The following is a 24178-nucleotide window of genomic DNA, read 5'->3' as shown; positions in this document are numbered from 1 at the left end:
TCAGGTTATCGTGCCCTATGGTTTAGAATCTATGATCTCCTGCTTAAGTATTTACCCATCTCTTTCTTTACACAAGTGATCAAAAATGTGTGCAGTCCCATATAAAACATACTCCGATTACCCCAAACAAAGGCAAGATAGTGTTGGTTCTTGCATAGTACAAAAAGTTGCCAACGCTACCACATATTCTGATAAGTCAGGAGTAGGTGTAACTCTGAGGCAGATTCCACTGCATGTGAACGTTTAGCCTGTGAAATAATGTGTCTGACACGGCTGGGTTTCTCTGCAGTCACGTGAAGTGTTTTGTTATATCTTGATATCAAATGCAAATTTCATTTTTGCATTCTGCATCTGATATTATCCAGCATTTGCTTAATTTATAAGATGCCCATTTGAGTTATCCATCATCTCTCTGTTTGGCACATCAGTTGTGTGCATCATAAATATGATTCTTTCATAATGGATGCGACCACATATGTAGCCATTGTCTAGCTGTTCACTTAAATTTCTACCCTGAAGTTTGCTTTAATAAATGTTAGTACCTCACTGTATAGTATGGTGAGGTTCAGGTGCTGACAGTACACCTCCTTATTTTAAAAATACACAAACTGTCAATGGTTACTAAATTGTATTCTTGTTACGGATATGTTATACTTGTGGTTACACTACATGTTCAAAGTAGTAATGTACTCAATTTGGATAGCCAGTTTACTCTTTGGGGCACTTGATTCGCTCAGAGCAGCTGGATTAATCATTTAAGTCTTTATCCGGATGGTGGAAGGGTCTGAAACCTGAATACGGTGTGACATGGTAAAGAGATCGCAATAAATACAGTGTCCCATCAGTGCTTTAATTTATACAGAGAGCATGACTTTATACAACGAGTAAATAGATAGTTCAGCTAAAATTACATCTTCTGGAACTACAATAAGACCCCACACATTAATCATGCATTCTTAACCTAGGTGCTAGACTCCTGATAACCTTAACCCTATGACCAATATTATATTTTTGGAACTTAGTTTGCTTCCACTTGGGGATTTTCTGAAATGGTCAACTTCTTCACAAGAGCTAAAGAATTGCAGAAGGACAGTAATTGAGGGCAAGGACTTAGTTTATGGGACTTTGCACTCAACACCAGCATGCTGATTGTCCTTTGGATCAAGGGGTGGACTAAAAGGTGTGCCCCGTAAATTAGATATACCCCCAAATACCTAGCATACAATCAACTAGGAACTCACCTAACAGAGCCTATATATATATATATATATATATATATATATATATATATATATATATATATATATATATATATAACACTCCAACCAGTGACTCATGCAACGCCTTTGCACGAGGTCCAGTACGCCGACACAGAATGAATAAATCCACAGCCAGTCTTGTTGAAATATCTTGCTTTTTTTATTCCGTCATAAAGTGCAGAGGTGCAACAAAACGCCGAACAAATATATATATCAGATGGACTAGTTAAGAGGTCCTTACATGGTCCTTTAAATGTCTTTTTCTTGTAGCTCCCTGTATTCTGGAAATCACCTTGCATGGGTCAGTATTGAAGCTTGAACCTTTTCTGGATTCTCATGTTCATTGTAGTAAAGTGCCCCTTTTCGACATAGTCAACCCATTGTTTGCCTGGTATTTGATGTGATTTCAACTGGCAGTGCACTGGGTTCCAGATAACCAGGTCTCCAGTGCCAGATATTTTTTTCCCAAACCTGTTCAATAGTTTTCCCCAATTGGCACAACCTTTAGCATTCTGTAAATGCCTAGTAAGTGGTACTCCTGGTACCTAGTCCCTGAGGTACTAAAGAGGGCCCGTGAGGGCTGCAGCACAAATTACACTGCCTTAAGGGACTAATCACGAAACACAAGGAGAAAAGGACCAAAGGTGTCCCCACATCCCTGAACATCACAAGACCCGAAGCCACGCGTTGGTTTCACTGGATGGAACGCTGGACTTTTCGCCCATATGTTAATGCTGTACAAACTTGTATTTATGGTTCATTGATTGAAAACCTTTATTATTAGGGTGAGCACTCTTAAGTAAATGTTGTAAGCTCCGACTGCACATACTGACAGTGGTTCCTGTATAAAAATCTGTACACACGTTTTCAAAGTTTAGTAACATGAGACTATGTATAATGCTCCCAGAATACTCCCTGATTTTATGAAAATGTTTGCAAAAGCTTGAAAGCAAGAATGTTTCTTTGCTTTCAATATAAAATGTTCATTAAAAAAATGAAAGCAGGAAAACACATTTTGCTAAAGTACTGTAAAATTTCAGGTACCATTTCGTTGCTGCATCATTTATTAACATGTGTTGATGCATGCTAGTATTTCCCAAAAATATTCATAATGGAAAATCAGTGTAACCGATTTCAATAAGATTATGGGAAACAAAAATAAACCACCATTGGCAAAGCCAGTGGATCTGAAATTGGTGGTCAGCTTTTTAGTTCTGTCAATGTAATAATAATAATAAAAAAAACATTTGTTAAGCGCCTGAATACACTAAAACAGTGCGTCTCCGCGCTGAGATGCGGTCCAACACAAAGAGCCCACAGCAGGCCATGGAGAGGGGGGGGACTCAGAGAAGAGAAAGCTATTCATCCGGAAATAAATGAGTCTTCAGCTTCTGACGGAACCTGGATTCCGACGGCTCCATACGCAATTCGATAGGAAGGGCATTCCAAAGTTTGCTGGCCAAAAATCTGCATTGTAGATCTCAAGTCGCCTAGGGACTAATGTGTGACTTGTTTTAGCATGGTTTTTGTAAAACCTTATTGGTGTGGGAGTTGCGGGCCCTCACCATTATAACAAACATTGGCAAAAGCAAAACATTGTTTTTTGGTCTCAAAAAGCACATAGTTACTGGCACTGAACAAAACTACTTTGTGTGCAGATATGCTCCTTGTGAAAGAGCATAATGCTGTCACTCACAGTGAAGCCAGCCGATTCAAAGAGAGAGACACAAGGTCATGGTCAACTCCAGCCACAGTATGTAGATCTGTGGAAATGTGTCAACATAAGGGGATTACAAGTATTAAAACACTACTATGGTATGAGCCCTGACATAATCAGAGAGGCTATATCATAATGATATTGCTACCATATTGTGCTGCTGCACTACATGGAACCAAAGGGACAAGTGGATTTTGTTACAGGACAAGTAGATTTATGAAGCAACCTGCACCATGGACAAGTAGATATTTTATTAAATTCCACACCCCTGTACCATAGTGCCGCTGGAGGTGACCTGTTGATGCTGTCTTGTACCTTGCCCTCCACTCACCTTTATTCCAAAAGATTAGTCCTATAAATCACTTTAAAGAACTGGTAAAATGCATATGTTTTTTCTTGCCTAATTTAACAGTGCAGTTCCTGAAAAATGCATTTTTGACTTTTTTAACCCAAATATTTGTTTTAAAATGTACTTACCTTAAGGAATTGCTTCTAGTGCCTAAACCTATATAAAGATACTTGCTGGTATTATAAATTGGTGTGGATCTCCTTATTGAGTCATTTGAATTACTTATTGACAGTTGTGTGTATTTGCTGATGTCTTGTACTACACTCTGATAAGCCTAAGGCTGCTCGACCACACTACCCCCTAGAAGAGCACCTGGGGATTACTAGAGCAAGCCACTGTCTACTCATAAGGCAACCCTCTGACTCTTTACATGATCTAGCTCATTTTGATATATCTTATAAACAGCCAGCTTCCTAAATTAATTTTCTAGTGAATGAGTCTGGCTTTGCAGTCTTTTTTTGTTGTCTTTTTTAAGTGTTGTTAACAGTTTGATACCATATTCACTCTCTTGAGACATCAGCCGTATGCCTCAATAGGAACCAATGTTCAAGAAGGACCTATCTTTTCAAGGTTAGACCTTTACTATTAATCAGCAATATCCTAAGAACAGTGAAGGCTAGGAATGCCAAAGGATGTAGAACAGGATGAATTTTTCCGACCAGCAAAATTTTACCATACATTTATTGTGTGAAAGATGGCTACGTCCTCATCTACCTGGGTCTGGAATAAGGGTGATACCTATGGCAATTCAATTTGTCCGAGCTGCACAAGCTCAATCTTGATGATTTTTTAAGATGGAGGAGCAGTTCCTTGACCAAGATGATTTTTCTCACTGATTTATTTTTAAATCTAATTTTCTTCTGGGAAACTGGGCTATGACAGCATTGTAGCTCTGTGGCAAACTAGATGCTGTCTACATGCATACTATTCAGTCTTATGGACCTGTGCCAGGGTTTCATCTGAATCTGATGAGAGCTTCTTGGCAGACCTAGTCGAAGTCCTAAAGTAGGTAGGCTTTTTCCCTACATAGATCAAAACAGAATGGTTGTTTTTCAGGTAGATCCATACATCTATCCCCATCATCCGTTGCAGAAGGGTCTACTTCTGTCTCTGATGGTCAGAATAAGATAGAGTTAAGCAGAGGGTCTATATTCAAGGATTTGTATGCCCCTCTTTCCTTTTTGCTGGCTAGTTTTTTACAAGATTCTGATTCTAGTGACTGCAATCTACCTATTTACTGCAAAAGTACTGTTTTGGTATGGATACCTGAATTTATCACTGCAATTTACTACAACATGATTGCATTTTCTTAAAATACCAGTAGCACATTTACCAAATAATTCCAAATCTTTCCTAGTTTAAACAAATATTTGTAGCATTTATTAACAAATCCCACCTTGTTAATGCTGCGATGATGTTTGTTACTTTAAAGAAATTAAATATTTAGGTCAATTAATTTTAATTTCTTAAAGTTAAAGACTCATTCCTAAAATTTACCAAACACAATTGTTTGTATTCAAAAAGTTAGCATTTGCTGGAGTACGATGGCAGGACGAAAACCGCTTCTAATATTTACTATTCAAAGTAAGTCATAGTTTTGTTATGTACAGATGTATACCCTTTAAACATAAGCATCTACAGATTTAAAACCATTTTACATATTTAGCTTCTTCTTGGATCTTAAGATTCTGTTTTGAGGATGCTCGCACCTCAAGCCACATATTTTTCTTTCGTGTCAGGGGATGGATTATACACCTAGCAGCAGGTTATTTATCTCTGTGGCAAAAGATCATGTGCTAAATTGAATGGGGCCATTTCTTATAGCATGACTTGTGTAAACTTAATTTGATTGATAAAGTTAGGGTTCATTATGTATCGTTGTTTAAACGCTTTTTTCTTCCAACGACTAGGAGGAGATCACCAGGACCAGTTTGGCATTGAATACATGCAAAACGAATGGAAGGTTTATGTAAGAAAGCCTCTGGACAGGGAAGAAAAGGACCATTACCTGCTAAACGTAACAGCCACTGATGGGACCTTTGCAAGTAGAGCCGTGGTGGAGGTTAAGGTTCTTGATGCCAATGACAACAGCCCCATTTGTGAAAAGGTAACTGCATTTCTGAGTATGCAGGTCTTGCTGTCCTGATTATACATAATTTATTTTAATTGAGTTCACGATGTATTTTCATTTGTTTTAGACTGGCATACAATGTATACGACTGGTGCACTTGTGCAGATATAAAACTGAGGATTTTAAAGTTTTTTGTTGGAGATATAAGCCCCACACCCTTATTCTACTGTAAATTATTGTGCCATTACACTTTCTTTTGGGCGGCTTTTTTTTTTTACCTAGGCCTACTGTTTGCTATCTATCTATTTTTTCTGCTGCAGAAGAGGTTGTCAAATGGGCAACTACTCTTTTACATTTTAGCTCTCTTAGCTGCTCATTCAGGAGATTCACTCTTTATTGTGAGTATATAAGATGCAGAAAGCCAGTGCACAAATAAAGGAATACCTTATATTCTCTAACCTGTACTTGGAATCATTTACATGTCGGTATTTTAATCAACAAACCCTCCGCTTGTAAACTTGCAGAAAAGAACACCTCTTAAATAGTTGATCTAAAGGTGTTCTATCGTAAATAAAATACTTTGCCCACCACTGTGTATTCTCCAAAGATTTTGTGTTTAGCTTCTACTGTCCCCCCCTTTTAACCTCAGTCAGTTGTAATAGCCCATTATCTCTGTCTTCAAAACCGTTTTAACGTCTTATGCGTTTATACTCCTCCCCCTGTCTTTCCTAATGTTTCTGCGTTTTGTGATTTGGTATTATTTTATATTTGAGTTTTGTTTTTCATCTAATTTTTACACAATGTTCCATATTTTTCCATGTACACTTTTCATTGTCAGCCCTTCTTAAGTGTTTTCCCCTTCTCTAACACTCAGCAGCTTATCTGACTTCCTTGTTACACACCTGTAATTTTTTTTAATACAACAGGTTTCATCCTAGTTTTGTTACTTTTTCAATTCTTATATTTTTTTATCCACTATTTGCTTGCTTTCTTCAATATCACCTTTGTTAGCCGAGCCTTATGTACCCTCTGTTTGCTGTTAATCTTTCTTTTAAACCAACTACACACAATCCAGGTTTCCTTGTCTCATTGTTCTGTATAACTCATCAGACGTTTCCCCTGTTGTCCCGCATCCATGATAATAGAAGTTCTTGATTTTCCTCCAATTACTTCATACTCTCCATTTTTATTCTCTCTCTCTCCCGTTGCCCCTCTTTGTCTTCCCTTCTGTCAGTAGTTTGGCTGCAATGGTCAGTCCGCTATAGAACGCACTGTGGCCGAAACATATGAGGACCAAAGACGATTGACTAGCAAAACTCTTCAGGATGACGTCCAGCTGTACATTCCAAGGCACTGGGACTTTAGCCCTGAGTTTACTAGATAATAATTTGAAGGCCTAGCAGGCTTTGTAAAATGAGATGAGAACCAGTCTTCTGCATTTCTTTGATTCAACAAATCCTAAGTAAGATACAAATAAAACAGAAAAGAAACGACCTCAAACACTGCTCGTCATCTGTTCTAGCTCACACTCAATTTATGAGAGCCTCACTAAGCTGTCAAGAATATAACTTGTTCCTTTAATTTAAAGTCAAATTTAGTGGTTAGGAAAATTCAGGAGATATAAAAATGCCATGTATACAACAACCTTGTAATAGAGAATTACATTTCGAAAAGTCTAAGTTTCTTAGCCCCTTAGAAATACATTTGCTTCTATTTATGTGGTGTTACAAATTGCCCCAGGCAATGTTTGTGACTCCATGTGCTGCTCTCATGAACCTTTACATATAAAAGATATTGGATATCCAAAGAGATTTGCACAAGGTGATAACAAAGCTCATGTTGGCCATCCCCATACAGATTTTTGCTTTGGTGCACAAATGCCCTAGAACCGTATAAAGTATTGAGCAGTTTTCTTGGTCTTTCATATGATTTCCCATTAGTGGCCTTGATATAAGGTCTTTGAAACTGTGCAACATTGTAGATGGATCAGTAAATACGCCATTTGCTACTGGCATTAGGTGTAACATGCATGTCATGAGGCTTTACCTTGGTAAGGCCAACATAACTTCCCATCATTACTATGTCAATAGTTGGGTGCAATTAAATTGGGTAATCTGTTATTTACAGTACGAGAAATATCAAATTTGTGCTATTGAACACTATAAAAAAAACAATTTGTTTAAAAGCTCTCAAGTGCCATGATAGCTAAGTCTCATACTCCTTCTCTCACTTTCTTCCCTGGTGGTTTGGTAGGCATCCCCCACTCCTCATTCTCACCATTTGCCAATAACATACCCATACTGGGGAGTTAGGGCCAGATGTACGACCCGCCAATTAGCAAGTTGCAAATTGCGTTGAATTTGCGACTTGCAAGTTTCGATTGACTAATTGGAATGTACAACAGTGTCTCAGACTCGGTTTGCGATTCCTAATGGGTTTGCAAATTGCATGTCTGACCAAACTTTGCAAGAAAGTAAAGTCTGGCTCTCCAGCTGACCCTATGAGCCCCTCTCATTTCCTGGACTCGATTGATTTTTTTCTACCCCCCATGCTGGATATCCTCAACCTTTCCTTTTCCTCTGCTTCTGTACCCATAGCCTGGAAGCAAGCGTGGATATCGCCAATAATCAAAAAACCCACCCTTGATCCGTCCAAGCCGGAAAACCTCCGGGCAATTTCCCTCCTCCCCTGGATATCTAAAATAGCAGAAGCCCATGTCAACGGTATCCTCTCGAAGCATGTGGACCTGCACGGTATCCTGGATCCATCCCAAAATGGCTTTCGAGCGGGCCATAGTACCGAATCTGCCCTTCTGGCCACCACCGAACATCTCCGGACGATTTTAGACTCCGGTCAAAGTGCTGCGCTGATCCTTCTAGATCTCAGCGCAGCCTTTGACACGGTATCCCATGACATTCTTCTGAAACGTCTGGAGATGGCCGGTGTGACTGGCCTCGCTCTTACATGGTTTCAATCCTTTAAGGACAGAACCTTCAAGGTGTCAGCCCCCCCATTTCTCTCTAAATGCCATCCCATAGCCCAAGGAGTCCCCCAGGGATCAGCGCTGAGCCCCTCCCTCTTTAACTTATATGTCCAGCCGCTCGCGGATGTGGCCAAAGAGTGGGGGCTCACGCTGGTCTCATACGCCGACGACACCCAGCTGGTCGCCACCCTCTCGGAAAGCCCGTCCACCGCGGCATCCAAGTTCAGAGAGGGCATGGCAGCGGTGGCACAATGGATGACCAACAATTTCCTCCAGCTTAATGCTGGGAAAACTGAGGTGCTCCTCCTTGGCCGAAACACCAGCCTCTGGAACGAGCACTGGTGGCCGTCATCCCTCGGCACCACTCCACTCCCCAAAAACTGTGTAAAAAATCTGGGAGTCTGGATGGATGCTAACCTCAGCTTCCAGTCACACACTAAAAAGGTAGCAGCCACCTGCATAGGTCTCCTAAGGAACCTCAGGCCTATACTTGGACTCTTTGACTCAAAGTCCCGCCAGCTAATCGTCCAGGCAACCATCTTGTCACGCCTGGACTACGCGAACATCCTCCTCCTGGGAGCAAACAAAGCAGAAACGGATAGGTTCCAACGTATCCAGAACGCGGCGGCTAGAACGCTGGTCGGTCTCCCACGCAGATGCTCAGCCAGAGCCACCATCCGCAAGCTCCACTGGCTGCCGGTGGAACACAGAGTTAAATTCAAAGCTCTGACTACGATCTTTAAGATCGTCAAACAGGGAAGCCCCCCCCTGCTGCGAAACCTGGCCCGACCTTATGTTCCTGGCCGTAAACTACGCTCCTCCAACCAACTTCTTCTGGAAGTTCCCAGAACTAGGCTTTCGCGCACTGGAGGTCGATCCTTTAGCGCTCTCGGACCCAAACTCTGGAACGATCTCCCGATCAGCATACGTTCCATAGACAGTCTCCCAGTCTTTCGCAAAGCAATCAAGACCTACCTCTTTCCCGCTCTCTAGGGCCCTCTCTACCCCCCCGTCTAGCAGGTGTGAGCCTGTCTCTCAGCGCCGGGACGCCCCATTGCTGGGGTAGCTGTTGCGCTTCACCAAATCCAGAAATAGAAATAGAAATATTAATGATGCAGGCACAATTTGTCACCCCTTTAGGAATGGCTAGCACTCGTACAGGGATTGTGGCCTGCTGGGGTCAGCAGCCACCATGTCTGTGACTGATAAAGCAGATATTTTTTTAAATGCAGCCCGTTTTCCGTAAAGTAAAACGGGATGCATAAAAAAAATGAAACTTTTCAGTTACATTTTTTTAAGGGCAGTTAGTGGTCTCTGACCACTGCCTGCTCTTAAAAAATATTTCCCCACATACAAAGGGGAAGGGGTACTCTGGGGTCTCCTTCCCCTATGTGAGTGGTTTACCACATACTTGAAGTAGGTGGTGAACTGCAAGTGTTTTGCAGCTGCAAATGCTGTCGCAAAACATTAGTACATAGAATGTTGACTCGCTATTAAGAAAGTATGCCCCTTCCTAATAGAGAGAGTTGCAAATGCTATTTTGCGAGTCAGTGACTCAGAAAATAGCATTTGTACATGCTATTACCTTTTTTTTGCAGCCGCAAACGAGAGGATCTCATGTTTGCGTCCGCAAAAAAGGCCCATAGAGCTTTGCTTATCAGACCACCAGGGAATAACATTGAAAAAGAGTATTGGGGATGTGTCGACTTGCCTTGGCATCAATCTTTTCCCCTTGGCACCAGACAGCCTTTCTGTCTCATCCAGAGATCCATAGCAGTTTATCAGCTAGTCTTTTGTTGTTGAACACTTGTTTGGACTACAGGTCTACTCTAGGCTGGAGAAATAGAAAAGGAAACAGACTTTGAAGGCTATGCAGAAGTTAGAAAATGAACCCAAAAAAACTAACATTTGCCACAACTAGGAGCGAGCAGCAGCGAGCGTGGCTGAACCTCCCAGTATTGGGTATATCAAACCAATCAGCCCATCCTTCAAACACAAACCACCAAATACTGCAGAGGAGGTTTTAGTGGAGACGATCATGGAAGTGGCAGACGTGCCCAAAACAAGTGTTCCTAAGCCTCGAATCACATATTAGATGACTGGCTGAGAAACAGCAGCAGCAAAGGACAATGCCTCACTTACTGAAAAAGTTCTCACTCTTCCACGCTATGAGGTTTACTGTAAATAGTAAAAAATCTCACCTTTGCCACCAACAAATTGAAATGTTCTTGGATGCCGTATTCACTCTAATGATGGTCAGAACGTACCCCTGCAACGAGAGTGTGATGGCATTTCAAAGGCTATTTTCCCTCTACCACAACTAATGTCCTCTTACACTGAGAATCATAATGAAACTTTTAGGAAAGATGTGTCTTGCATTGCCCTATTTCCAGATTCTCAATTGGGCATGCATAATCTAAAGGACTTTTGTGAGGCAGTGGTCACAAGGAACATTTTGTGTTGTCAAGACCAGTGATCAGCATAAACTGCAATGGTGGAAAATCGAGAACTTGTTAAACGGCAAGCTGTTCCTCAACTCGCAGCTGCAAGTGACTGTCAATACAGACATCTTCCTCATGGGTTGGGGAGCACAAATAGGTGAACAGTCAATTGAGGGTCTGTGGTCTCTACTCCAGCACCTGCCCATCAGGTTTACTGATGGCAGTGCACCACAGCATATGTTGGACTACATTATTTTCTGCAAGATATTGCTCCTATGCACAGACAAGACCGCTATGTGTAACTTACAAAATAAAAAGGGGCACATGCTCTCTACAGCTGTCTGCACTAGCGCAGACAATGTAGCACTAGTCATCACTAAGTCTACCTCAATGCGGCACTCCTCCTGGTAGTAAACATCAATTGTTCATACTTGGTCAGCAGGATGCACCAGCAAGCACACAAATAGGAAATCGACACATAGGTGGTTCAATAATAAATATACCACTGCGGTTGTCAGGGTGGGGGGGGGGGGGGGGGCACCATTGAAATATATATTTGCACCAGTCAAGAAGGTAAAATGCCAAAGCTTCACCTTGGTACCTGTGCCCCCAGGCAATGTGCAATGTTATATTATGGTAATTGTGCTTATGAAGGACGCGGATTTCCAAAATAGGATGTCCTGGGACGAGATGGAGCCTGAAAGACATGAAAGAGGAAGACAGATGTGAAGCATACTTAATAGATTTAAACAGTTCTTTTTTTAATTTTTTTTTTATTTTTCTCGAAGGTCCTTGTTGGAAGCTGGCTCAATATCTGATATCACTAGGCTCAATGTAAAACCCAATGTGCTCTATTAGTTGTAGTGTGGGCGAGCAGCCTTGGGCACAGAGGAGTGTAGAACATTTATTTCACAACAGTGAGTAATAATGGACGCACGACTCAAGAAGGAGATCCAGACCAATTTTAGAAAATTATACTTTGTACTTTATTTTAAGATCCAGGTCTTCGTAATAGGGGGAAGTGTGTTTTTTTAAACTAAAAAGAACTTTCACTTTGAAAAATTGACACTTGGAAACGTTTTCACAGACTAATGCCATCATGTGGGGAAAACCATATAGCCGTTAAACAGGTGAGCATTAAACTTGAAACCCTGCTCTTTAGAGCCAAAAGTTAGCACAGGCCAGGGGTCAGGTCAGTACCAATACAGCACCACCAGCGGTACAGGGGCGGCTGGGTACAGAGGTCAAAATCTGAGTTTGACCCCATGCTTCCAATGGAGACAAGGGGTGCCTGGAGCCACACTGCTTGCAGGCAATGAGATTAGTGTCCGGGGCCAAACTTTGGGGGTTAGGTTGAACACGGGGGCCCACAAAGCAGCACCAAACATACATCATCAGCGGCACAGGGGCGGTCAGGTGCAGGATGCAATTTCGACGTCCAGCGACCAATGATTTTCAATAAGGATTCTTTTGTTGGCAGAGAAGCTGTAGGCATGGCACCGGAGGTAGCAAGAGGAAGAAAAATGACAGCCGAGGTTAGTTGTGATGTAGGGGATCGTAGGGGCACCATCTGTTTAGCTCACCAAGACCAAGGGTCTTTGTGTGCAGGGGTGCCTTTCGACATTGGCGTCTTCTTATCTGAGCCGGTCGTGGGGGCCCTCTGGATTCACAATGCAGGCGCCATTGTGGAGGACAGGATAAATCAGCCAATGCTGGACATGAGGTCAGAATCGCCAGAGAGACTTCACTGCACAGGTGAGCCACTCAGACTCTGGCCGTGGATATCTGATGCAAAGTGGGCAGGAAATGTGCATCTGCCGGGATCCGGAGTCTTTAGAGTAGGTTTCTTCAGGTCAGATCAGCTGTCCACAGGGGATTGAAGTCTTTGTTGAAGGCAGCAGTCCTCCCAGGGGTTTCAGAGGTCGCCGGTTGAAAGACTGGTTGCAGAGTCCTCTAAGCTGCAGACAGGCCTGTAGGATATGGGCTAAGGCAGTGGTTGTCTTCTGGCTGCTGCTCCAAGGTGGCTTCTTTCTTCATAGGTCGTTGCAGATCTGAGTTCTAGGTCTGGGGGAGCCACGCAAATACTAAATTTAGAAGGTGTTTTAGGGGACTAGCCGGTAGGGCCATTGGGCCCCTTACCTGGGGTGACTGCATCCTCTATTATGCCACCCTGCTGTATGAGGGGGGCGTAGACCTAGAACTGATCGAAGAGGTCCTCCATCTTTAAGATGGTGGGGACTGAAAGTTGTGCTTCACCTTACCCACCTTAGGGGTGGGTTTGGCAGAGGGGCACACCTCCCATTTCTTTGAATTCTTACCGCTGGTTTTCCCTCCCAAACTGGGGGTGTAAACCTGTGGCTGCCATCTGCTGCTAGCAGCAGAGGCTGGCGGTTGTATTACAAAGGCGGTAGGCCTTTGAAGCTTTCTTCTTCGAGCACTAGCCCATCCTGGGGGAAGAGGCATGCCACCTTTGCCCAGGATGTGCATTTTTCTGGTCCCAGAAAGCAGGAGCGCTCAACCTAGAAACATTTCTTTATGTGGAAGGCTGCCTAAAGCCAGTCTTTGTCCATATCAGGGTTGGTAGGTTTTCAGGAGGCACCTCTGGGATGCCGTCTTGAGTATATGTTTTAATAAATCTAACACTGGCATCAGTGTAAATTTATTACAAAGAGCTGTTTGGTACCAAACACTCATGGGTTCAGTGTTGCCATCATGGTGCTGCAGAACTTGAGTTGTCAAGTTTTCAGCCCCTGTACTCTCTATGGCTTCCCTTAAGTTCTTCTAAGGAAACAATGAAAAAACTAACTTTTCAACCAGTGTTAATTCTTTGGCCTATAATCGCAGAGAGCCTTTCAGATAATGGAGAATCCTAGCATTGGGACGCTTTAGAAGAAGTAGCTATGTGCTCTACAAGTCTGTTTCATTATTTATTATTGTTACAAAGCTTTATGATATGTAGCAAGTGGATGGGCAGAATAGCTCTGGCAGCAGCATTTTTAACACACTGCAGTTTAGTGTTTGGATAGTCCCGTTTTTATGCACATGAAGCTTGAACTGTGGATGTGTGTAAGGACTCTGGGGAAAAATGTGAAGTTGTTCTTTGACCTTTGAAGAGTGGCAAAGCAGGTGTTAGTAACCAGATACACTTGAAGGCCCATGGAAAGGTCCAGATTAAAATAATCCCCTGGTTTCTGACCAAATGTTCCAAGGAGGGTGCAGGCCAGAACCCCTCAGGCCACCAGTCAGGGGACTAAGTATTGGACATGGGACCCAATAAAAAAACTTCTGACTTATTGAGTTGAGCTTTAGTGCTTGCATAAATAGATATAATTTACTTTTAACACCATCGCTGCTAATGGTTTTCCCCTGCTGTGCTGCTTCTTCTGATATCCCATTGTTCATGACGAGCTCAGCTCGTCATGAGTGTATGAGAGGGCTATATCATGACGAGCTGAGCTCGTCATGAGTGTCGAAGGGGTTAAGAATGGTTGAGTCAATGGCAATAGGTACCACATTATGGGTATCATCTGCCTATAGGAGGATGCCAAATCCAGAAGACCTGACCTGACCTGCACTGTATATCAGCTGGACAAAGGTATTTGCTTAGGCTGTCCTTGGATTTTTTTTTATCTTTTTCCAAACGTTGATAAATCTGTGCTTACCAGAGTTTATTCAGCAGTCTAACTCCCAAAATTGAGAAAAGGTGATTTTCCAGTGTTTTAAAAACATGTTTTTCTAAGTGGTTGTTCTCGGTGCATATTTAATTGAAAAGAGAACTCGTGAAGGGCATGTAGTGTTTTGCGTTGAACTATATTAAGCATAGAAAGTCTGTGTAATGCACTCTCACATCTCATTACCCTCCTATATCTTACTTTGTCAGGACTCTGTACTGTTTAGAGGGCTAATAATGGATTATAAACATGAGTGCTATATTAAAATGCTTTAATAATACATTCCTAAACACAATTGGGTAGGGTTCACCTACTCCTTCTTGAATACTATGATATTTCTGTTTAATTTACAAGTCCTCATTGAACCCCAGCTCACCAAGATAGGTATATTCTATCACTCGCTCCTGAGTCAAGCACATTACCCTTCTTTCCAGAGTACTGGCAATACAATTTAATGATATATATTTAAGTGATTATTCACTCTGTTTTTCCTTTTATGTTCATATGCTTCTACTGTTTTTTTATTTGTTATTTTATGAAACTTCCAATAAAGAGATTTTTCACAAAATTTGAAATGACGTCAGATTAATTTGTAGCCCAGTGCGCTTAGGCTCCAGAAGCTTGGTGCTTTAAGCATGCTCACCGCCATTATTCTGCACTCTTTGAGGGACTACATTAACCCCTTCGAAGCTAATGACGAGCTGGGCTCGTCATGGCGCTTACCTGCCGTGCGCTGATGACAAGGCCAGCTCGTCATGAAATAAAGTAAAACAACAAATTGCAGCGCAGGACGGGAAAACGCCTAGCAGCCATGTGGTTAAGGTCGTGGTGCAGTTGTGAGGACATCAATAGCTGCCATGAGATCCCATTGCAAATATTTCACTTTAAGCCAGCCCTGACATTTTAGCGCACTTCACATTGTATTCTAAGACTTGAAACATTGCTGTTAACATTGTAACAATTCACTCAAAAACCCCAGCAGTAAAGTGCCGTTGTGTACAAAGTCAAGGTTAGCTGAAGATATCAAAGATAACGATGGGGCACCTTGCAGCTATGAATTATCTTTTCACTGATGAGACCTGTACCCCTTTAATTGGGTTTTATCAGTTAATAAAGGTTTAAACCTAAAACAAAATAACCTACTTATTCTCCCACCCCCTACTCCCTTCCCTTGCCATTAATTCCAAATGCAGGCATATGTATTCAAAATGTGGCAAACAATAAAAAAATTGATCCTCAACTCTCACACATGGGTGTGGCAGCCTGTAGTACTTGCTAATTTTAGAATGGCTATCCATCCCCATGAAACGTTGCCGCCATGACGAGACCTCTTAGCTTGACATCAAGGTCTTTAGGGCCAACCCCAACCTAAGGGCAATGAATCTAGCGATTTGCACCCAAAACCTCAGTATTTGAATACCTGCAACTTCCAAAGGAGTGCATGAAAATTCTCAAATTAGCTATGTGACTGAATGCAAAAAATGTGTATAATAGTGTAAAATATTTCTCAAAGAGCTTAGACGAAAATGATGCAGGGCATTTGTTTGCTGCGCTTAGAAAAAGGTGGACTAGCGTATTCCTCTATACAGGTACAGCTAGCTACTGTCTAGATTTATCTCTGAATCCAAACCATTAGAGCTTGTATGGAAGGCCTCAAAAGGGATATCCCGCTGCGCAAGCCAAAGGTGGTGGTTCTTACACCACTTAAGGTGCATTCATTTAACCAGCTACACTCTTGCCTGCTAGGTTTTCTATCCTCAAATTTGGCCTTCCTCATTACAGTTACCTTCCAGCACATGTTGAGTAGATTGAAAGCTTGAACAGCTGCAAATCCATTATACTAGTGCACGAACATCAGGTTGTTCTTAAAACTCACTCTTATTTTCTGCAAAGGTAGTCTCACCTTCCACATTAATGAGACTATTTATTTACCCTTTCCACAATAGAACCGTCTCTGTGGAACCAGGCTTGCACACACTAGCTATTCAGTGTCAAAAATTGCAATGAATAATGCCAACATTTTCTTCTTGCTATTAGTAGATTAAAAACATCCTTTTTTCATTAAAAACAATCAAAATTTTGCTTGTCCCCTCTAGAGAAAACTACAAACCTCCGATACCTTTAGAATTCCTCCAACTTGTAAAATAGGATGCACATTTTGAGTAGATTTTTTTCTGAGAAAAAAAATTATGAAGGCGAATGCACAAACTGCCCCCATCTGTAAGGCCCAGCAGGTCTATGACGGCATTAAGAAGCTGCTATTCATATGTGGCCTTTGCTGATGAATTAATACAATTGATGTACAGAACAGCATATTCTATGATGCATTGAGTGCCACAGTTTCAAGCGGTTATTTGTCCGAGTTGTGACAGAGATATTTACAAAATGTTAGACATCATTTTAAAATTAAAACAGTACCCTTAGTCATGCATAGCTTTGGCATATTTTCTAAAAAAATAGTAGTAAATGTTTCCAATTCCTTTGTTTCCGAAATGCAGTGATTTTTATATATTTGTTTCAAAGAATGAAAAACTTGTTTTCCAAGGCTTGATAGTTACAAAATGATTGCATTTAAGGAATTAGAGTTGCTTGGTTTAATCAGTTTCCTGCTCTCTCCTGAGCATGTGAACGTCTGTCATTCCTTAATTACCTCATTGAATAATGCATTAAATGCAAAGCTATTAATTAGATAATCAGTCATCCTTACTTTCGAGGATTTAAATCCCAAGCTCGTATTGTGTCTGATTTTCCTCACAACTGGGTTACAGTTTCCTCTCAGAACACATGATTTTTAGGTGCTGCAATACATTGTTCTAATCTGCCCATGTTGGTTTCTGGCTCATCTAGATTTTATATACCGAAACCATTCCCGAAGACATCCTGGCTGGCAAAGTGGTTCTACAAGTTTCTGCTTCTGATGCAGATATTCGATCTAATGCAGAGATATCCTACACACTGCATGGAGATGGTTCTGAGAAATTCAGTTTACACCCAAGCACAGGTAAACTGTCTCACTAATTCTCAAAGAAAATAAAGTGTTGTCTAATGTATTTTGCAATAAATATTGTTTCCAGGATAGATAGCGTATTCAAGACGAATTGTGCTGTATTAGTAATCTATTTGGCTTTGTGTTCTGATTTGCTACCAGAAAACAAGGTTGTGGATCTTAAGTCTCCTCTATAGCACTAACTGGTTCAAGATTCAAAGAGAACTGAGAAGTCCTCCCAAAAAGTTAGAGTGCAGCGCAGTGTATGTCAGATGGGTGATCCAGAAATGGGCCCACAAGGCACAGACAAGGAGGTAGTTCTCATTAGCATCTGAAAGACATGTTAGTGATAGATTCCTTACCTTAGAATATCCTCAGGCGCCAGACTGGATCTGGAAAGTTTTGCTTAGCAGTACCCCTGCGCGTCAGTAGGTGGCATCCTGCGGCTCCGCGTCCGTCGCTGGCGTAGTATGCGCCTAGATGACGTAACGGAGACTACTTAGGCGCCACCCATGCACGCTGACGCCAGTTCTTCTTTTTCTATGCCAGCAAGCGCAGAGCCTGATAGAGCACGTACCTTAGTCACTTTTTGACTACTCTTTTGAGACTTTTGTCTCCCCTTTTTTCTCCTGGTGCACGTAGGGATGCCTGGCTTTAAGTCCTGTGGGGCCTGCTGTCGCGATATGTCGGTGGCGGACTCCCATGATGTTTGCCTCTACTGCCTGGAGACCGAACACGACTCCCGGGACTATCAGGCTATGGCCCTGAAGGCCATGAAGGAGCGGCGCAGAAAGCTGCTGGAGGTCCGGCACTCGTCCAGACGCCGCTCAGAGTCCATGGACCATTCCTGGGACCAGTCGTGGGGCCGCAGTCGTCGCTTCTCGGGCTCAAAGTCTTCGCCCTCGGATTCCAGTAACCGACAACATAAAAAGTCGAAGAAGTGTGTTTGCTCTCCAATGTCTCCCCGTCGGTCCTCGGATGCGGACGGGGAGACAGGGGTTCTGCCCCTGCGGCTCTCTTGGAGCCTGGGAGTCCTGCGTTCTACCCACCTTTGCCGGGTCTGTCAGCGACTCCCGAACAGTTGCAACAGTTTCTTGCCACCATGGACCGCCTTTTTAGGCCTCTGGCTCCCGCCGGTGCACCTTCGGGCCCCGCGGTCCAGTGTCCAGATCCTGTTGGCCCATCGGCGCCGCTGGAGGATAGAGCTTCGATGCCACAGGATCCTATGCTGTTGGCTCCGGCCAAGGGGTCAGGCACTACCGGCAGTGGGTGCCATTCATTCCCCCCTTGCCCCGGTTCCAGGCCCATTTCAATCCTGCCTGAGATCCGCATTGGGACGCCTTTCGTCCCTCCTATGGCTCCAGCTCCGCTGCCGCGGCCAGCTCCTCTGGAAATGGAGGTGGAGGATGATTGTGAGGGATCCGAGGACCCTCTTGCCAGTCAGTGTGACTCCGAGCAGGACTGGGTGGGCAATCTAGAGGATGCAGGTGATCTCGATGTCTCTTCTGACCCGGGGTTTGCCTCTCCTCCGCCCACGATGGAGGGCGCTTCCTACATGATGGTACCCTGTCAGGCTGCTGAGGTCCTCAACCTAGACCTTCCTATGGTGGCCCTCAAAACCAACCTCGCCACAGAGGTGCTCCAGATGGCGTCTACCTTGTCGGAGCAGCTTCTTGCCTTCAATGACGCCCTCGCAGACATCCTCTTGGGTACTTGGTCGCGGTCGGCAACAGGGGCCCCTGTGGACAAGAATGTCACCAGGCGTCACTCCCGGCGCCTGGTGACCCTGCCTTCCTCACCACCCACCCGACGCCTGAGAGTCTGGTTATCCAAGCCTCAACGTTGCAGAGTGCTTTTCCCATGGTTCCACCGGATGAGGACTCTAAGAAGCTGCTCGGTTCGGTTCTCCTCGGCCAGCTTGGGGCGCGGTCAGTGAACACCGCCTGCTTATTAGGCCGCTACTCCCATGCGGTGTGGGATACTGTGGCTCAAGTACTGACTGTGTGTCCTGAGGAAGTTCAGGCTGTTCTTTCACATGAGGTTGCTGAGGGTAAGGATGCAGCTAAGTTCGCCATTCAGTGTGGTTTGGACACCGCTGACTCGTTGGGCAGGGCGATTTCCATGACTGTGGCGCTGCGTTGCCACGCCTGCTCCACCTCCCCCACTGGTGCGACATCACATTGGACAAGTGGGTGTTGCAGATCATCCACAAGGGTTACTCCCTTCCCTTTCAGTCCACCCCTCCAGCCATGCCGCCTCAGTACCACCACATGTCGGGGGAACACTTAACACTTCTCCAGCAGTAAGCCACCACCCTCTTGGCCAAGGGGGCCATCGAGTGCGTTCCTGGGCCAGAAGTCTTTCCTGGCTCAACGGACCTACCAAATCTGGGAGAACAACGCCCGCTCCTCCGAAATTCCCCTCCAATGTGGCGTGCCTCAGGGCTCCTCCCTGAGCCCCACATTATTTAATATCTATATGTCCACATTGGAGGAGGTCATCATCCCATTCGGAGTGAGTGTCGTCCGTTACGCTGACGTCACACAATTGGTCGTATCATTATCCCACCCCAGACAACAACCAGCAGACCTATTCAATTGCCTTGTGCAGGTCCATCACTGGATGAAAACCTCTGCCCTAAAACTAAATGGGTCAAAAACGGAGGTTCTGCTCCTCGGCCCAAAAGGACTCCCACTGTCCCCGAACATCTGGCCAGCCTGTCTGGGCCCTCTTCCTGAACCCAGAGAGGAAGTAAAGAGTCTGGGAGTGTGGCTCGACACTGACCTCTCGTTCACTGTGCAGGCAAAGAAAGTGGCCGGGACTTGTTTCGGACTTCTGAAATCATTGAGGAAAGTCCTGCCCCTCCTGCCCACCGACTCCCAAAAGTTGCTAATTCAAGGCCTAATAATCTCGAGGCTTGATTATAGCAACGTGATATACCTGGGCGCCCCCGAGGTGACTCTGAATAAACTTCAGAGAATTCAGAACACCGCGGCCCGGATTCTCACAAATACCCCTGCCAGAGCATCGGCCAAACCGGCCCTAAAACTCCTCCACTGGCTCCCCATAAGAGAGCGGGTCAAATTTAAGGCCCTGTGTCTGGCCCACAAACTACGACAAAATCAAGGCCCCCCTGTGCTCAAGAAATTTATTACACCTTACAAATCCTCAAGATCCCTCCGTTCTGACACAGAAAACCTCATTGTCACCCCCATATTCAAGAGAGCCCGATCAGGAGGAAGGCGTTTCTCAGTCCATACCGCACGACTTTGGAAGCCCTGCGCCTCGAACCCCAATACCTCCGCTTTAGGAAACAGCTCAAAACCCACCTCTTTCCACAGTGAATCACTCTTGGCCCTTACCTTGCTCTTCCGTTCCGCCCTCCCCGTCCTTTTCCTTTTCCTTTCCCCCCTCTCCCTCCCTTGTCCCACTGTACTTAGGAGATAGGATCTTTTAGCGCTGGGATACCTCCGGGTGACTACGCGCTCTATAAAAATAAATAATAATAATAATAATAATAATAAGTAGGGAGTGGTTGTTATTCCCACTATTTCCTGGTCCCCAAGATCTCCGGAATGTCAGTTGCTTCCTCTGGAAGGAGGAGTACAAGATGCTGACTCTGGCTCAGGCCTTGGCTGTCCTCGACCCTGGAGAGTGGATGGTTGCGTTGGACTTGCAGGACGCATATTTTTATATCCCCGTCTTGCCGGCCCTCCGGAGTTACCTGCGGTTCGCGGTAGACCAAAAGCATTTTCAGTTTGCTGTGCTTCCCTTCAGCCTTACCAGTGCCCCTTGGGTGTTTACGAAAGTGATGGCGGTGGTCCAGCTCATCTGCGCAGGTCAGGGGTGTCAGTCTTCCCCTACCTCGATGACTGGTTGTTGAAGTCGGGCTCGCCCCAGGCAGTCGTCTCCTGCCTTCAGACTACAGCTGACCTCCTGCATTTGCTGGGGTTCTCCATCAATGTGACAAAGTCACACCTGAGTCCCTCTCAGAAGCTCCCCTTTATTGGAGCGGTTCTAGATTCGACGCGTTTTCGAGTCAATCCTCCCAATTAGCGAGTCAGAGATATTCAGGCTACGATTCTGATCTTTCAGCCTCTATCCCGGGTTTCAGTCAGAATGACCCTCCGGCACCTGGGCCTGAAGGCCTCCTGCATCCTGCTAGTGCATCATGCCAGATGGAATATGGGGGCTCTGCATTGGGACATGAATTCTAGTGGTGCAGCATCAGGGCAACCTGTCCGATCACGTTGAGATATCGGAGGACACTGCACAACAATTGCAATGGTGGCTCACGGATCGCGAGTGGGTCAATGACCGATCCCTCGCCCTTCCCCAACCGGAGCACACAGTGGTGACGGATGTGTCCCTCTTGGGATGGGGAGGCCACTTGAAAGAGTCGGAGATCAGAGGCCTCTGGTCTCCGGCGGAGTCTCTGCTCCATATCAACCTTCTGGAGCTGCGGGCGATCCGACTTGCACTGAAAGCATTCCTTCCCTCTGTCCGTGGAAGTGTAGTGCAGGTGTTTAAGGACCACACCACCGCCATGTGGTATTGCAATAAACAGGGCGGGTGGGGTCCTGGACCCTTTGCCAGGAGGCTCTGCGCCTCTGGACATGGCTGGAACATCAAGGTATCACCTTGGTGGTTCAACACCTGGTAGGTTCTCTGAATTCCAAGGTGGACGAACTCAGCTGCTGGTGCTTGATGGATCACGAATGGCATCTGAACTCTGACGTGGTGCAAGGTCTCTTTCTGCAATGGGGAGAACCTTGGTTAGATCTATTTGCCACCGAAGAGAACGCGCAAGGTCATCAATTCTGCGCGTTGGAATTTCCAAGGCGCACTTGCTCAGCAACGCCTTTCCGCCTATACCACTTCTGCCAGAGTGCTGAAGAAGATCAGGCATGACTGGGCCCAAGTCATCCTTGTGCTCCGGATTGGGCACAAAGATATTGGTATCCCGAGTTACTCAGCATGGCGATCGATCCCCCGATCTGACTGCCTCTTTGGGAGGATTTTCTGTCGCAGCAGCAGAGGACGGTCCTCCACCCGAGCCTATCCAGCCTCCACCTCCATGCATGGAGATTGAGCGGCGACAGTTAACAGCTTTTGATCTTCCTCCCGAAGTCTGTGATGTCATTCTGGTAGCCAGGTGTCCCTCCACAAAAACGGTATACGCCTGCAGGTGGAACAAGTTTGTGGCATGGTGCACAGCTAAGTCTGTGGATCCCATTCAGCCCCTCTTTCCGAAGTCCTTCTATTCCTTCTTTCCTTGGCCCAGCTGGGCTCTGCTCTGGGCACTATCTAGGGTTAGCTTTCTGCCATCTCCGCCTTTCTATGGCTACCTGATCAGCCTACTCTTTTTAAGTAAATGTAAATGTAAATGTATGAAGCTTATATAGCGCATGACTTACCCTGGGGCATCTCCGCGCTTGCTTAGGGAACCCGTCCTGGTATTCCCCTGTGAGATAACCCTGGCAGGGTATCCACAAGGTGAAAGCCAGGCATCCCACCGCGAGGGGCCGATGTGGAGATTAAGCAAGCTATTGCCCAGAGTCGCAGAGTGTGAACCCGTGAGTCGAGAAGGCACCGGAGCGAGAATTAACAAGTCCGTGGAATTATTGAGCCCAAGACCCGCCGAGGCAGGGAATTGAACCCTAGTCCAGGGCCGAACTCAAGCTCCAGGTCTGCCGCCTCTAACCCCTGAGCCACACTTTTCCCGGTTGTTAACCGTTTCCTGAAAGGCGTCCTACACATGTTCCCTCCGGTCCCATTTATAATGCCTAAGTGGGACTTGAATCTTGTGTTGACTTATTTGATGTGCGCTCCCTTTGAGCTGCTTCACAACAGTCCTTTACGTCTTCTCACCTTAAAGACTGCTTTCCTGGTTGCTCTCACCTCTGCCAGAAAAGTGAGTGAGTGAGCTCCAGGCTCTTTCTTCTAAACCGCCTTTCCTTTCTGTTCATCCGGACAAGGTGGTTTTAAGGACCCGTCCTTCTTTCCTGCCAAAGGTTGTCACTCCCTTCCACTTCGGGCAGACCATCACTTTGCCCACCTTCTTTCCGCCTCCACATCCTTCAAAAGAGGACGAGAGGCTCCACCGTCTGGGCCCAAAGCATGCGCTCTCATTCTATCTGACACGCACGCAGCAGTTCCGGGTGGATAACCAGCTCTTTGTTGGCTACGTGGGTGCCAAAAGAGGTTGAAGAGGTCGAGCCGTGCACAAACAGACCACCTCTCTGTGGGTCATTCTCTGCATCAAAGCATGTTACTCGTTGTCTAAGAAGGAGCCTCCTATAGGGCTGCGTGCCCATTCCACCAGGGCAACAGCAGCCACTACTGCCTTGGGACGCTGCGTTCCCTTGCACGACATTTGTCAGGCAGCTACGTGGCTTCGCTGCACACATTTACCAAGTATTACTGCCTTTACAGTCCAGTCTGGAGAGACGGCTTCTTTGGCCGTTCTGTTCTTGGTGACTTTCTGGTGTAATCTTGTTCGCAGACCCACCTCCTCGGTTGGTATTGCTGGGTCTCTATTCTAAGGTAAGGAATCTATCACTAACGTGTCTTTCAGATGCACAAGTTACTACTTGTGTAACAATATATCAGTAAGAGACATTAATTAGTGATAGATTCCTTACCGCCCCACCCATCCTCCCCGTTCTGCGAACTGATTACTAGGGTTAAGGATATCCCTT

At 44.9% G+C, this 24178-nt stretch overlaps 1 protein-coding gene across 7 annotated transcripts in view; it reads left to right on the top strand.

Moving 5' to 3' along the window:
• FAT1 (FAT atypical cadherin 1) overlaps positions 1 to 24178 on the top strand; it is a 299575-nt gene that overhangs the window by 178654 nt on the left and 96743 nt on the right. For all 7 annotated transcript variants that reach the window (XR_015309390.1, XM_086962558.1, XM_086962556.1 and 4 more), the window contains exons 11-12: positions 5236 to 5432; positions 17339 to 17492. Coding sequence is in view for 6 of the 7 variants with exons in the window: in XM_086962558.1 (XP_086818684.1) it covers positions 5236 to 5432; positions 17339 to 17492 (351 nt within the window). In the remaining variant the exon portion in view is untranslated. The remainder of the gene's footprint in view (positions 1 to 5235; positions 5433 to 17338; positions 17493 to 24178) is intronic.

Source organism: Lissotriton vulgaris, chromosome 3_1 (genome assembly GCF_964263255.1).
Source record: "Lissotriton vulgaris chromosome 3_1, aLisVul1.2, whole genome shotgun sequence".
Taxonomy (NCBI): Eukaryota; Metazoa; Chordata; class Amphibia; order Caudata; family Salamandridae; genus Lissotriton; species Lissotriton vulgaris.
This window is presented reverse-complemented; position numbering and strand designations above follow the sequence as displayed.